Here is a 15,320-nt window from a genome sequence, read left to right as displayed (position 1 = left end):
TATTGCTTGCTTAATCTTAGGTGATAAGTTACGGATCATGATCATATCATGCAAAATGCTCACTATGTACCTTTTTATCGTGTGAAACCTAAGTCATCGTTGAATCCAAGTTTTTCTACTGTTAACCCAAATGCAAACGAAGTAGTAGGTTTACCTGGATGATCTAGAGTTGAACACTAAGAATTGTTTCAAGACATTAGTTCTAGAGTGTTACTAATCAATTGGGCGAATTGCAAGAATTAAAGAATAATGAATGTAAGAATTGCTAAACTAAGCAACCAGAGTCTATAAAGAGGGGATAAGAAAATGGCATGGTAATACGATCTAACTTGTAACAGAGAAATGAAGGTAGGAATGTCTACATATTACCACACAGATAGGTGATGAGATGACCTCGATGCAATTTAACTCACTAACCATATTTATGATCAAGGCATGCTTCTCTTGAAGTCATTATATGTCACACATGGTTGCTTTCAGGGATCCTATGGCTAAATATGAATTGACGAGTTATATCTAGAAGGAACTACTTATGAACCATATAGTATTTCGAGATTAAGGACTGCTACCTCTTGGTACCTACTATGCACACTTGTTTTCCTTTTCATGATACAAATGTTGGAAATAATCTAGTGAGGGGAGATGAAACTCCTCCTCGCACGCGTTAATTAGGTTCTAGCTACTTTTCTTTTCGGGTAGTTGTCAACTAATGCTGGCCAGACGATGCAAATAGCTTAACTAACACAATAAGACTTATAAGCAATGCAACTCTTCTTATCAAGAACTTATCATCTACCTAAGCTACGAATAACATGTTGACTAGTGGAAAACAAAGGAATGTTGAATTGAAAAGTTATGTACTTATGACAAATACAAAGAATGTAGGCCATAGGCCAACACAATATATACAATACAAACTACAAAGAATACAAAATTGGAAGATAAGTCAATGAAATAGTGTTACAAGTTAGGGGACAGAAAGGAACTTCCTTCATCTCCACTCTAGCTACAGACTCTCTTTATGGTGTATTCAGACATTTTTCTTTGTTTGGGGACAAAGTGCTTTTCTAGACAGCTTTTCGGCAAGAAACTTCCATTCTTATGAGATTGTCAGTGCTGATGTTGATCCTGTGAAGTCACGTCACTCCAACTTGTCTTTCAGTGCGTCTTCCTCGCATGATGACGTGGTTCCTCACCTAGAGATGATTTAATCGCCCAATGATTTTCCATTGCGTGGCTCTTGTGCGAGGTATTTCCTATGATTCACCAGTTCATTATTTGTTCATCATTATGCGTTTAGAAATTATAATCACTAAAACAGACACGATACCTATGTAATCTGTATTTCTGAATATTATGAAAATACAATGTAATTGATGACCATTGCAATTTCTCCTTCGATCATGAAGATCCACAACTGATGGCAAACATCAACTATGACGACGAACATGGCTTCAACATTAATCTCCCTTCATTATCAAGAAAGTATCAAGGTAAGCTCCTTTTCTTACTCTTTTTTTTCGCCAAGTAAACCGACATTCATTAACAAGTAAACTGGCTTCGAGAGGTAATTCTAATAACTGGGTTTTTTAATTAGATGGCTGTTTTCATTTATATATTTCATTTCATTTTCTGTTATGTTACAGAAGCCTATAGTAAAATGCAAAGGGAACTAGTAAAGGTAAGGGAAGGTTTAACCAAAATTTTAACATCAAAGGATGTAAAAGCTACTGTATGTGTTTTTTTGTTTCTCATTTCACTCAGCTGAGAATAGAAAATTCTGCAACAAAAATGTTAATGCCATTCTTTTCTATGTGCAGTTGCTAGACATGGTAGAGCGAAACGAGCTCAATAGATCGTTACTTGCTCTTCTCGACGAAAACATAGCCAATGCACAAATGGGTAACCAGGTAAGTTTACCTTTTGATATGTTTTATGGCGTTACAATGTTAGCATCAACAGTATCTTTTAGGGAATAAATTTCTGCCAAAATATGTTGGGTTGACTATGAAAGGATTGAAACAGAATTGGTAAAGATCTAAGTTGAATTAAGCTTTTTATCTTCGTTTCTCTTCTATTAATTTTCTTGAATGAACTCTTTTACTCAATGAATCTTCCATTAACGATAAATAGAAACAAGTCGTTGCTGCTTTCATACGTAATTTTGGTTGAATTAACCCATATTCATTCCATAATAATGCAAATGTTTTCAATTTACTTTGGATGTCCTCATTCCTTTCTAGAATCAGAACAACAAATGAAGATGTGCAAGCCTTTTATATATGAAAATCTATGATTTATGTTTTAGACAAATATTTGTTTTTTGGAATCTATTACTCGTACATTGGATTATGGATTAATGGTTTGTCTTTATTTATTTCTCAAAACTCCAGACTATGGATTAATTTATGAATATGAACTTGACATACGTTGTGTCTTTTCAATGCTTTTTCTTATATTTTTTTTTTGCATCTTTTCTTCTTTTACTATCAAATCTTATGTCACTCAATTATTGTTATGATTTTTTTTTAAATTGTTGCTATGTGTATATCTAGTTGTGAGGATCAAATTGGTTAACAAGGTATTTTTTTTCCTGAAATAGAATGTTTGAAAGTATATGGATGTAAGGGATAGATAAGAGACCTACATAAAAAAAATGATTCGAGAAGGTAGAAGTTCATAGAAGGTTAAAATTCTAAAGATATAACAACTAAATTTGGCTCCTTCCCCCAACATATTTTTTATATATATATATATATACCTTAAATTTCATTTATTAATTGAAGATACTTTTTTCTAAAAAAATAAAGGATCTCCTGACACATAATATGATGCATCGGGAGATCATGAAAAGCTCCCAACACCATCCATACGACGTTAGAAGGAGAAAATCGAAGTGAACCAAAGAGAGAAAATCAAAATTGTCATTTGTAGAACACGCAAAGCCAAAAGGAAAAAGAAAGAGGAAATTGAAACCTAAGATTTACGAAACCAAAATCGAACAACAAAATAAAGAAAATTGACGTAAAACACACAAATCTTATAGAAGAAAAAGGAAGAGAAAGATGATGACCTTCTTCCACATGACTTTAGCATTCTTAATAAATGACCCAAAGTCACAAATTGGTGAAATGGATGAAATTAATAAAATTAATTTCAAATATTTGTCATATAAAAAACGAGAGTTTTAAAAGATCGAAAAAGTCGCAAAAATATTTACACGGTATTAAAATAATAAAAATAAATATTTACACTATACTGTAATAATAAAAATAAATATTTACACTATACTGTAATAATAAAAATAAATATTTACACTATATTAAAATAATTAAAATACCTTACAATTAATAACGATTTTGTACCTAATTTGAACGGTCTTGTACAAAGTCTAAATAATATAATTTTATACTCTCGTATCTAGTTTAAACGATTTTGAATTTTTATATCCAATCTCAACGATCTTGTACCCTCATACTCAATTAAATGATCTTGAATCCAACCAAATTAATTTAAACAATCTTGGTACATGATCTTTAACCCAACCAAATTAATTTAAACAATCTTGGTACATGACGACCTTGTACCTTTGTATCAAGTCTAAATGATCTTATACGCTTATATCCAATTTAAATGATCTTATATATTTTTGCACCTTTCTAAACGATCTTGTATCTAGTCTAAAGGATCTTGCACCCTTATACCCAATTTAAACAATCTTGTCAATCTTATCATTTGGTTTAGATCTATTAATAACAATGGTCTATCAAATCAAGATACCCAATTTAAACAATCTTATCAATCTTGTCCTTTGGTAGCTTGTCAATCTTGTCCTAGTTTAGATCTATTAATAACATTGGTCTATGTCAATCAAATCTTGTCCTTTGGTTTAGATCTATCGGTAACAGTGGTCTATTTCAATTGAGTGGTTTATCTCAACTGATTGACTGATCTGTTATTAACAGTGGTCTATCTCAACTGAGTCTGATCAGTGATCTATATCTCAAGTGATTGATCAATAGTCTATATCTTAAGTGATTGATCAGTAGTCTATCTCAACTTAACTCACTGATCCCAACTCAACTAACTAACCGATCAGTGGTCTGTCTCAACTCAACTGTCTTATCAGTGGTCTGTCTCAACTCAACTGTCTGATCGGTGGTCTGTCTCAACTCAACTCACTGATCAGTGGTCTATCTCAACTCAACTCAGTTGACTGATCAGTGGTCTATCTCAACTAACTAACCGATCAGTGGTCTGTCTCAACTCAACTGTCTTATCAGTGGTCTGTCTCAACTCAACTGTCTGATCGGTGGTCTGTCTCAACTCAACTCACTGATCAGTGGTCTATCTCAACTCAACTCAGTTGACTGATCAGTGGTCTATCTCAACTCAACTCACTCAACTGACTGATCAGTGGTCTATCTCAACTCAACTCATTCATGACTGATCAGTCAACTCAACTCACTCAACTGACTGATCAGTGGTCTATCTCAACTCAACTCATTCATGACAACTCACTCAACTGACTGATCAGTGGTCTCAACTCACTCATGACTGATCAGTCAACTCAACTCACTCAACTGACTGATCAGTGGTCTATCTCAACTCAACTCACTCATGACTGATCAGTGGTCTATCTCAACTCAACTCACATGATTCATTGACATTGACAAGGAAGAAAATGTAAAATAATGACAAATAAGAAGTGCAAGAAAAAGTAAACAAATGACATAAAGAAGTGAGAATATTTGTAAAGAAGTGAGAATATTAAGGAAGAATGAGTGGAAATATAAGGAATGAGAAATAATATTAACAAACAAGGACCATCCCAAGAAAAAGGTTAAACTGAAAACTGTAATTCTAATACATGTTTTGCAGCAAACACCAAACACCCCTAATACTCCCATTTAACTGTATAAATTAAAAATGACAATTTGTTTATATAGTGATCATAGTTTTTGTATAAAAGAAGTGAATTCTGAACTTCCAAGAACCATGGATAATATTTAGTTTTTATACTGAATTCTAACAACCAATCTGTTTGTTTTATTTCTTTTTCCTTTCAAATGATCAGCTTGATATATCCATGTATCTCCCCTCTTCACTTTTTCAAACTTATATTTTGTTAAAATAAATTGGATGCATCATGCAGCTATGAGTAGACGTTAAATGGGAACAGCCTTTTGTTTTGAAACAAAACAATCTAGGTAAGAAAAAGAAAGCATAATACAGGCAAAAAAGAGTACAGAGTAGAAGTTGAGTTTTATTGAATTATCTTTAGTCTCTCGCCAAACCTTACATCACCATAGTTCATTACACAACCCAAAGCTAACACGACAACGTTTCATTCTCGAACTCTCACGATTCACACCGGCAAACTTCACATCGACAATCCGCTCCACACCTGCAGTTACCCTTCCCGACTCCGACCTCCGTTCTGGGACACGTGCACGGGTTACAGTCACAATGCTCCCCGCACGGGCATCTCCAATTATACGCAGTCTCCCCTCCCGCTGCCGCTGCAGTTGAGCACCTACAAGCGTTTCCACCGGGGCAGGGAACGGCACAACCGCAGCTCTGGTTGCAAGCCCCGACTCCGCCTCTACCGCTACGACCACCTGGTTCTGCCATTTTTAATTATCTCCTCTTCTCCCTTCTGGTTCCATTAGTTTAAATTTATATAAGTTGGAAGCTACAACGATACTGCTTTCTGCTTACACGTGCCAATCCACGTGGTGACTTCCCTCGTGCATGGTTGTATTAAGTGGAACTTTGATCCTCCCTCCCTCCCTCTCGGTTTGTTTTCTTATATGTTGGGATGATATTTATGAATCCATCATTTTTAAAATAACAGTCCAAATACGAAAACTCAAAAAATATAATATTAAAATAATAATATAAAACATAAATAAATAAATAAATGAAATAATAAATAAATTTGAAAAATTAAAATTCTCATAAATTTCCACTTTCTCTGTCAGTATTGTTCATACTTACAAACCCACCAAATGTCATTATTTATAAACAATTTGGCATGCATGAAGTAGATTACATACCACAAACGGTGAGTCTCTTATACGTTGTTCATGTGCTAAAACTTGATCTGAGATCATTGTTTGATTTTTATTTGCTTTTGTTCTTGTTTTCTTTCCCTTTTTGTGTTCCTCTGCTCGAGATTTGTTTCTGTTGCTAAGTGAATCTAGTTTTTGGCATTTAGTTTGAACTTACAATCACATATGTTGTTTGTAGTTTATTTCTTAAGTTTATGCTGGAAAATTTTGGCTTCTTTGGTATTTTCTTAGCTATGTTTAGTGAGATTTACATGTGGGAGTGTTCAAATATTGAGGCAATGACGTGGATCTACCTTGTGAATCTGTATATAGCTTATGGAAGTGTTTTTACATTAAAATCTAGACGTTAATGAGAACAATTTTTCTATTTTAGAAAGTCAAAGTTAAAACAAAAGCTTAAAATTTAAGGTACATAAATCAATCTTTTTCCATTAGAAATTTGTTGAACCTTTGTCCATATATGGATGGAATTCCCGAATATAAAGTATATCTCTTAGTTTGATGGATAAATAATCATACTAACATTAGTTCCAATGGAGAGATATTCTCAGTTAAAATTAGGAGAAGTAATATTTCAACCATTGTTAAAAGAGATAGTTGCAAATTTAGCCATTAAATTCAAATTAATTAAGTATATAACACAATTTTAAAAAAATTTACAAATATAGCAAAATTTGTCAAATTCTATCAATGATATAAGTCTATCATTGATAGACTATGTTGCAAATATTGGTCTATCATTATATATCATATGGAGTCTATCAGCAATACAAGTCTATCAATGATAGTTTTGCTATATTTGTAATTTTTTTAAAATGTTGCTATATCCTTAATTATTATTGTTAAAATAGTCATTCATTGTAATTTCTCTTGTTAAAACTTTGGATAAAGTTTACAATCTAGGACTGGTTTTTGTAAGTTAGAGTTAAAGTGGTACATATGAACTTTTTGGTTCTTTTGGCAGTTAAGTGTCAGATACACACGTTTTATGAACTTTTTGGTTGCATCTGACATTTGAGATTCAATACTTATCTTAAAAAATTTAGGTTGTTTTGAGAGGCAAAGTGCTACTTGCATACTTTTATGAATTTTACCTTGATTTTGAGAATAAAAGTGGCACTTATGCACTATTCATTCGTTTCAAGGGTTAAAGTGTTGCTTTGAAACTTTATTCATTTTTTAGAAACTTTTTATGAGAGTTGAAGAGACATTTAAGCATTTTTTTGTTGTTTTAAGTGTTCAAGCATTTTTCATCTAATTATTTAGCATTGAGAAGGAAAAGAAAGATCTCATTTTAGGATTAATATTGGATGGTGTGGAAAGTAAATATAAATAACACTTTCAAGTGTGATCTTCTCTCTTTTTCCATACACGAGCAAAAGCTACAGGAAAAATATCACTATGATGTTATCTCTTTTTCTCTCAAATGCTCGATGAAGAACTTGATGAAGGAGAATAACACATATTAAAAAAGAAGAATATAAAAAAATGGACTAAAGGGAGATAAAGAACAAAGAAATTTAAGTGGTACGGCCAAAATGTCTACATCTACTGGTCAAGGGGACTTTCTTTTCTTTATTGTTTTCAATCTTGAAGAGAATTTATACAAACCAAAAAACTCAAACTCTCTTCTAATTTCTTTTTTTATAGATATAAATATAAATGCAATCCTCTTTACTTTGACTTACGTGTTGAGTTTTCCCTTCCTCAGATGTCTAGGCTTGAAGCCAAGTAAAGAAGGTTAAGATGATCATTACACGGAAAAGCTGATCAAGTTATCCATTTTCGCATATTTCGAAGTTATTATATTTGAAGAGGATTGCATCCCAGTTTTGTGTGAGGGATAAGCCTTTGTCCTAAAATGGGTTGCTAGGCTATCAAGGAGTAATTAGACTCCTAAACACATTGAATGCGAAGGGTAGCATCCCAGTTTGGTGAGAGTCAAGTGAGGGGTTCAAAGCTTAAGATTTACCTTTGAACTATGTGAGAAAGAAAAATGTAATTGTAAAGCATTGGATCAAGTAATAAAAGTGAAGTTGTATTTTCTATTTTGTTGGCTGTGTTGTGCTTATCGCTTGATAAGTTAGAGTATAAGTTGAACTAAAGTTAAAGATTAGACAATTAAGACAAGCTTGTTAATTACTTAAGTTTTATTCTTTTTTGCTATGTTGTGTTGAGAAAGTCTCTTGAGTTCTATGTTGAAACTTGTTTAGAGAAGTTGTTCCACTTACTAGGCATTCAACGTTTATCACGCAATGTGATACATGTTAGATATTTAGGTGGCACGCCTCCACTTGGTCGCAGGTAGCTAGTAAGTTGGAGTAGGGCATGACAAGTGTAATCATAAGAATAAAAGTAACTCTGTGAAGGAATCGTCTGTTAGATCAATCTCATTATGTAAATAAAATTCTAAAGGAATATAATTACTTCAAATGTAAACTAGCATGTACTCCTTATGACCCTAGTGTAAAGTTGTTCAAAAACCAATTCGAGTATGCAAGCATCATAGGCAATCTCAAATATGTTGTTGATTGCACTAAGCCTGATATAGCTTATGTTGTAGGATTACAAGAAGACCTAGTATAGAGCATTAGAATGCTATAAAAAGGGTTATAAGGTATTTAAAGAAAATCCAAAACCTAAAGGCTTTTTGCTATCCTCGAACTCCCTCTTGGATGACTCGAAGGGTACTAGTGGCTATATCTTAAATAAAAAAGGAGGTGTTGTTTCTTGGAAGTCCAAGAAACATACTACTTTGGCTAAGTAAACGATGGAGTCCAATATCATAGCACTAGCAACTACTAGTGAAAAAGCAGATTGGTTATGGAAAAAAATATGTACCAGCCATCTTGATCCATTTTCATAATCTGCAGCAATCATAAAAGTTCAGAACTATAATTATAACGAAAAAAGATGACAAATTCTTTATTACTAGTGTTGTTAGAGTTGAACATAAACAGATAGATGAAAACCTTGTTGATCCTTTAACGAAAGGATTGACAAGAGAAAAGTTTTTAAAACCTGAGAAAGGATGAGACTTATGCCTATAGAAAAATGAATCACATGTGTGGAAAACCCAACCTATAAACTAAAGATCCTAAGAAATTGGTTCAAAGTGTAATAGTTGTTCACAAGTGATATGGAATGAATCATGTAAAAACGATACAAGAGTTCCTTTCTATGACCTAGAGTCACACCATCATATCCTATGAAGCAAATGAAAAGGTTGAATTGCGTTCTTAATGAGATCTATACTTGTTGTCAAGTGGAATACCTAGCTACAAGAGTATTTTTTATAGACTTACCTATGTGAATTTAAGGGTCAAAGCTGCCTCCTATGAATTTTTAGGCAAATTCTCTGGAGAAACCATCTGCCTCGCATTCTCTCCCTTCCACTATTGGATGATGCCTTCGACTATCGGTTTGACGTCGCCTTCAACCACCTGTGTAACATCGTCTTTGACCACTGGTCTTCTCCTTCCCCCACAGTTTTTTGCCACTGTCGATTATCTCTTATGGTATGGAAATGCCTCTTTTGTTCTCCATTTTGCGAATCTTTCTATGTTTTGAAGTTTGGTTGGGATAATTTTTTAGATTATTTCAAGTTTTGGTTGTGATAAATTGGATTGAAGTTTCTCTTTCAATTTTGGGGTTATATCATGTTAGAGATTTTGGGGTTATAAGTTGTGATAAATTTTGGGGTTATAAGTTGTGATAAATTTTAGGGTTATGTTATGTTAGGGTTTTTTTCTTAATTTTGGTTGTGATTAATTGGGATTGAAGTTGCATAATATAAGAAATTTGTTGATTGAAAAATTTTAATTTCTTAAACGACTTTTTTGGTTATTTGCTTATTATTTTTCTTAATTTTGGTTTGTTGTGGTTAAATTAGATTGAAGTTTCTTTTATTTATTTTTCTTGATTTTGATTTTGTTATTTCCTATTGGAGTTGTTTTGACTTAATTTAAGCTTGGGTTAAGAATGTGGTTGTATGAAATATAACTACTTTAATTTCAAGAGTTTAAGCTTTAGATAGTGTCCAAGTACAATCTATTGGTTAAACTTGTTGGCATTTTAATAAGATTCTTTTAGTCCTATAAGCATGAATGAGCTTGTAATAAGTAACCGTAAGTATTTGACTAAATAATACAGGAAATTACTTATGTTGAATTTACAAGTTTGTCGAAAAACGTTTATTATTAACAATAAACAAGGAGTGGATCAAACTTAGAAATAAATTATCGGTTGAGTATAGAGAATGAGTGTCCTAATTTTTAGAGGTGGCAAAGTTTCATGTTAATAATTTCGGACGAACAAGATGACCATACAAAAAATTGTATCAACTCAATATGAGAGTCATTAGAGGGTGTGGAACGACATCTATTAACTTATGGAATATCTCCCTCATACTGTGAATGGGTATATGATCTTGGAGAGTCCATCAACTTACCTTGAGGTTTTGAAAGAGTTGCAACGCATTCACTGCATAATGATGAAGAAACTAGCAATGTTTTTTAAGAGAATGAAATGTTGAATCTTATAAATGATTTACGAGTATTAATTGAAATCAAAGAGTCCACTAAACAAGGGATCAAGAATGAAATGTCCTTTAATAGTCAAGAATGAGATATAACAAACTTATTTGAGGATTTAATGAAAGAAGCACAAAATGAATTGTACCATGATTGTTTAGAATTTTCCTCCTTAAACTTTTCAGTGAAGTTGATGCACATCAAAGATCTCAATAACTATAGTAACAAATCGTTTGACATGTTGTTATAATTGTTAAAAGCAGTGTTTCCATCAGACACTGCCACACCTACTTCCTTTTATGAAGCTACGTGAAAATTGTATGACTTAAGTCTTGGTTATGAGTCCATAAATATGATTGTGTATTGTATTAGAAGAAACTTGAAGATTTGCAACCATGCCCAGTTTGTGGTGAGTCTCAGTACAAAGTCAATGATATTAAAGCTAAAAAAAAATCCACTCAAGGTATGACATCATTTTCCATTGATACGAGATACGGATATGATAGGATACGACATACATCCATTTCTAAAAAACTAAGATACTACAAGATACATTCTTTTTTTCCTTTATAAAATCTAAGATATAGGTAAATTTCCATTAAGATACTAAATGTAATTCACTAAATCTACAAAAAAAATCATAAAAAGTCAAATTAATGACAATGGTACGAAATACAATATTAACACAACAATAGAGAAAAAAAACACATCAAAATCATGAAAGTACAATAATCGATAGAATTCTATAGAAAAGAGGCACAAATTTATCAAAAGAAAGAAGATTAGAGGCAAAGTACGAAGATAAACAAAGAACTTGTTTGTTAAATTGTGTTGCATATATTCGAGAGAGTTATATTTTAAAAGGCTTTACGAGGACTCATTTATGATGATGATTAGATGACCCTAAGATTTGGTATCTTATTTGTTTAATCATTTTAGTATTGGATGAGGGAATGAGCATATATTAATTAGATAGGTTGTTTAGTTTTGAGTTGGAAAATATTACATGGGTTGTTTATCTTCTCTTTAGATAATAGTCTAACATAAAAATAAATGTGTTGAATTGTGTGTCATTACGCGCCAAATATTTTCATGATACATCAAATCAAGTATCAGATACGTATCTAAAAGTATCGGTATTTGATATTACAAAATCTTTGGTAAGATGAAGTATCTGTGTTTCATAAATTAAAAATTTTGAATGACTTTTATGATTAATTTTAGTATTAAATAATATAATATCCGTATTCAATACATTTTCATTTGAATCTATATTCAACACTTTAAACCTCATTTCAAAGTGTTCTTCGAACTTTGTGTTTTAATGTTTTAACCATTAAACTCAACGTTGAAAAGCGCATCTAAAAGTTTCAAACAATCAATCTTCATTACACCGTGCAATTTTTTAACCATTAAATAGATCTCATCAGCTCTTGGATTGAGCACATCTCCAGCAACAAATCGCCAAGTCTGAGAATTAATATGCACCAAACTATATCCAGCAACAACTTTAACTCCTTTCTCTTTTGCCAACCTTCTCATTTTTGCAGAATCAATCATTAGCCCACAGTTTGCATACAAGTTAGATGCAAGCATGTAGCCTGCCGAGCTCAAAGGTTCGAGTTGGAGAACACGAGAGGCTGCTCCTGAGCCAAGCGAAATGTTTCCGTAGCTCCTACAAGAACTCAAGAGTGTCCCCCAAATGCTAGCACCTGCTTCCATTTCTTTAGGCAGTTTCTCAATCAACTCTAATGCTTCGTTAAATTTCCCCGCTCGGGATAACATGTCGACAATGCACGAGTAATGTTCCAAACCAGGCTCAATTCCATGTTTCTGAACCATGGATGTGAAAAAAGAGAGTCCTTCTTCCATTAGTCCTCCATGGCTACAAGCAGAGAGCAATGACAGAGCAGTCACAGCATTTGGCTTAGTGCCATTTTGTTTTATTTTCTCAAACAACATCAAGGCTTCGTGTGCGAGACCGTTGATGCGAAAGGCAGATATCATAGCACTCCAACACACAACATTTTTTTGTGGGATTTGGTTGAAGGCTCTAATGGAGGCTTCTATGTCTCCACATTTTGAGTACATGTCAATAATGGATGTTCCAATATCTACTTCACTAGCCAAACCTCTTCTGACAGCTATGCCGTGAGCCCATTTCGATTGTCTCAATTCCGCAGAGACAGCACAAGCCTCCATAAGATTCATAATCGAAACATTGTTTGGGATCACCTCTTCATTCATTTGCTTGAAGACTGATATCGCCTCGTCCGGTTTGCCATTACGGGCAAAGCCTGCAATCATGGTGCTCCAAGCCACTACATCTTTCTTATTCATTCCATCAAAAACCATACGTGCAAGCTCAACCAGATTGCATTTTGCATAAGCATCAATTACAGAGTTCAGCAGCAATTCATTTGATTCGTATCCCTTCCGTATAATCACACCATGGACGGACCGGCATTTTAATGAGTCCAGAAAATGCTTAGCTATCTGAAGAACATTCGCCAAGGTCACCTCATCTTTCTCAGCCCCTTCTCTGACCATTGTCCCAAGCAATGCCAAAGCTTCCAAATGACTCTCATTGAGGATATATGCCGACAACATCAAATTCCACGAGATGATATTCTTCTCTGGTATCTCCTTAAAAGCTTTAAATGCAGAATGAACATTAAAACATTTGGAATACATGTCTATCAAAGAGTTTCCAACAAATAAATCATCTTCCAAGCCCCTAAAAATCACCAACCCATGTACCATAGTTCCAAGTGAAATATCTTTCAAGTTGGTGCAAGCTTTAAGAACACTAACAACAGTTACTCCATCTGGTGGAATGCCAGCCTCTGTGACCATATTTCGAAACATCAGGAACCCCTGTTCATCTTCCCCAATTTGCACAAAACCTCCGATCATCACACTCCAGGAAACAACATCATTTCTAACTGACATTTCACCAAACAACTTGTGGGCAAAATACATATGGACTTCAGCATACAAGCTCAGCAGAGAGTTTTGAACTGAAAGAATGGCAGAGAAGCCAGAGCGAAATATATAACCATGAAACGCAAAGCCTTGACTGTAAATTTTAAGCTCACGAAAGGCCTGAATTACAAGTAGCAACGAAGAAATATTGGGCTGAAAATGGGCAAATCTACCCTTGATAAACCAGCACAAACCTGCCATTATGCTCCCATTCGAGAAATTCCCATGAACCATCACATTCCAAGATACCGAATCCTTGTTCTTCGTAGAATCAAAAGCACGTTGTGCTGAATCCAAATCACCATATTTCATATAAAAGTCAATGGTGGAATTAGCAATGGAAGTGGAAGATTGGCATCCTTGTTTGATGAGACATCCGTGCATAGCGGTTCCAAGATTGAAAGAAGTGTTCGAACATGCTTTGAGAATGGAAGGGAGCACCCAAGTGTCTGACAATTGAGCTCCAGAGATTCTGATTTCGTGGTAAAGTTGAAGAGCTTCTTGCCAGTTTCCGCTGTATGACGCGTCTTTGATCTTTGAAATCAAATCGGAAAGCCTCAAACCAGCTTGAAAATTCGAGAAGCGCATTAGTAAATGCGTTTTCCAGTAAAGTTTGACAACAATGTACACTGTGGAACGGCTTCAGGCTTCAGCAATGGAGTAAATATGGCTGTCTGTTCAACCATGGAAGTTGGGCAGAAAACCATTTGAAGTGGGCAACAAGATGATGCACTCCGTAACACAATTTCCAGTTGAAGTGGGCAATAAGTGTTATTCTGAAAACAATTTTGTTACGTATAAAATACTCATTCGCTTACGGACTATGCACGAAATTTGATTACCAATGAATAATTCATCTTATTATCTTCTACACTCTTTTCAATTTTAGTTAAGCTTCTGTCTTGGATCATAGTAAGTTTTTTGTTTTGATAGTCATTTCATTATTTCTTAATTACTTTTCTTTTTCATAGTAATTTTTTAATATTGTTTGATGTCTTCCCATTACCTTTCATTCTTTACCACCTCCAATTTCTATTTGATATTCATTCTTTGATTGTCTTTTGATTAACTTTCATTCTTTTAACACCTCCAATTTCTATTTGATATCGATTGTGTTATCTAATTGATATCTTATGTTTATTTGTAGTGAATTTCACATCTCAAGTCATATATATCATCCATCTAACCAACTAAATAAGTGCATCAACTATTCTAAAAATAATTCAATCAATCTCAATCGAATTGACATCATATTACCATGTGATTCTTATATAATTGAGATTTTAAACACTAGAGGCATTTAATTAAATTAAAAGGGCATTTTCAAATATAGTAAAGAAATTGAAACTATCGGGCACATTCATCAAATTCTTTCTAGTTCATGAGTTTTTTTTGTTATGTTTTATAAATAGTTTTAATGCTCTTTCTAATTATGACATTTACTCTAAATTTTAAAACAATGAAGCATAACAAGTTTATTAGCAGGACATTAAGTGCATTAAACTTATTAATAAAACATTTAAGTGCAATAAACTTATTAATGAAGCATTTAAGTGTTTCAAGACCTAAAGGGTATCAAATGTATCAAGAAGAATAAAGTGTAACAATGAGTATTAAGTGTTTCAAGGTCTTTCAGGTGTATTAAAGGGTATTGAGTGTATCAAAAAGTATAATGGTTCATCAAATATATCAATGTCCAAGGGTTATCAAAAAGTATCAAATGTATATA

The 15,320-nt window shown here is 33.4% G+C and overlaps 2 protein-coding genes across 2 annotated transcripts; both read right to left on the bottom strand.

Moving 5' to 3' along the window:
• Positions 1 to 5,243: 5,243 nt before the first annotated feature.
• LOC105435990 (metallothionein-like protein 4A) lies at positions 5,244 to 5,799 on the bottom strand. The gene has a single exon (XM_011660102.2). It carries the CDS (start codon positions 5,632 to 5,634, stop codon positions 5,362 to 5,364), a length of 273 nt encoding a protein of 90 aa, XP_011658404.1. The 5' UTR covers positions 5,635 to 5,799; the 3' UTR covers positions 5,244 to 5,361.
• A 6,038-nt stretch (positions 5,800 to 11,837) lies between these two features.
• LOC101214874 (pentatricopeptide repeat-containing protein At2g17210) lies at positions 11,838 to 14,455 on the bottom strand. Its single transcript, XM_004140014.3, has one exon. It carries the CDS (start codon positions 14,177 to 14,179, stop codon positions 11,936 to 11,938), a length of 2,244 nt encoding a protein of 747 aa, XP_004140062.1. The 5' UTR covers positions 14,180 to 14,455; the 3' UTR covers positions 11,838 to 11,935.
• Between the last annotated feature and the right edge of the window lie 865 nt (positions 14,456 to 15,320).

This window comes from Cucumis sativus, chromosome 6, assembly GCF_000004075.3.
Source record: "Cucumis sativus cultivar 9930 chromosome 6, Cucumber_9930_V3, whole genome shotgun sequence".
NCBI lineage: Eukaryota > Viridiplantae > Streptophyta > Magnoliopsida > Cucurbitales > Cucurbitaceae > Cucumis > Cucumis sativus.
Note: the sequence above shows the minus strand (reverse complement) of the source record. Positions and strands in the feature narration are given on the sequence as shown.

What these genes read in the sequence shown, in the direction of transcription:
- LOC105435990 (XM_011660102.2), bottom strand. Translation starts at nt 5,634, where the DNA reads ATGGCAGAACCAGGTGGTCGTAGCGGTAGAGGCGGAGTCGGGGCTTGC.
- LOC101214874 (XM_004140014.3), bottom strand. Translation starts at nt 14,179, where the DNA reads ATGCGCTTCTCGAATTTTCAAGCTGGTTTGAGGCTTTCCGATTTGATT.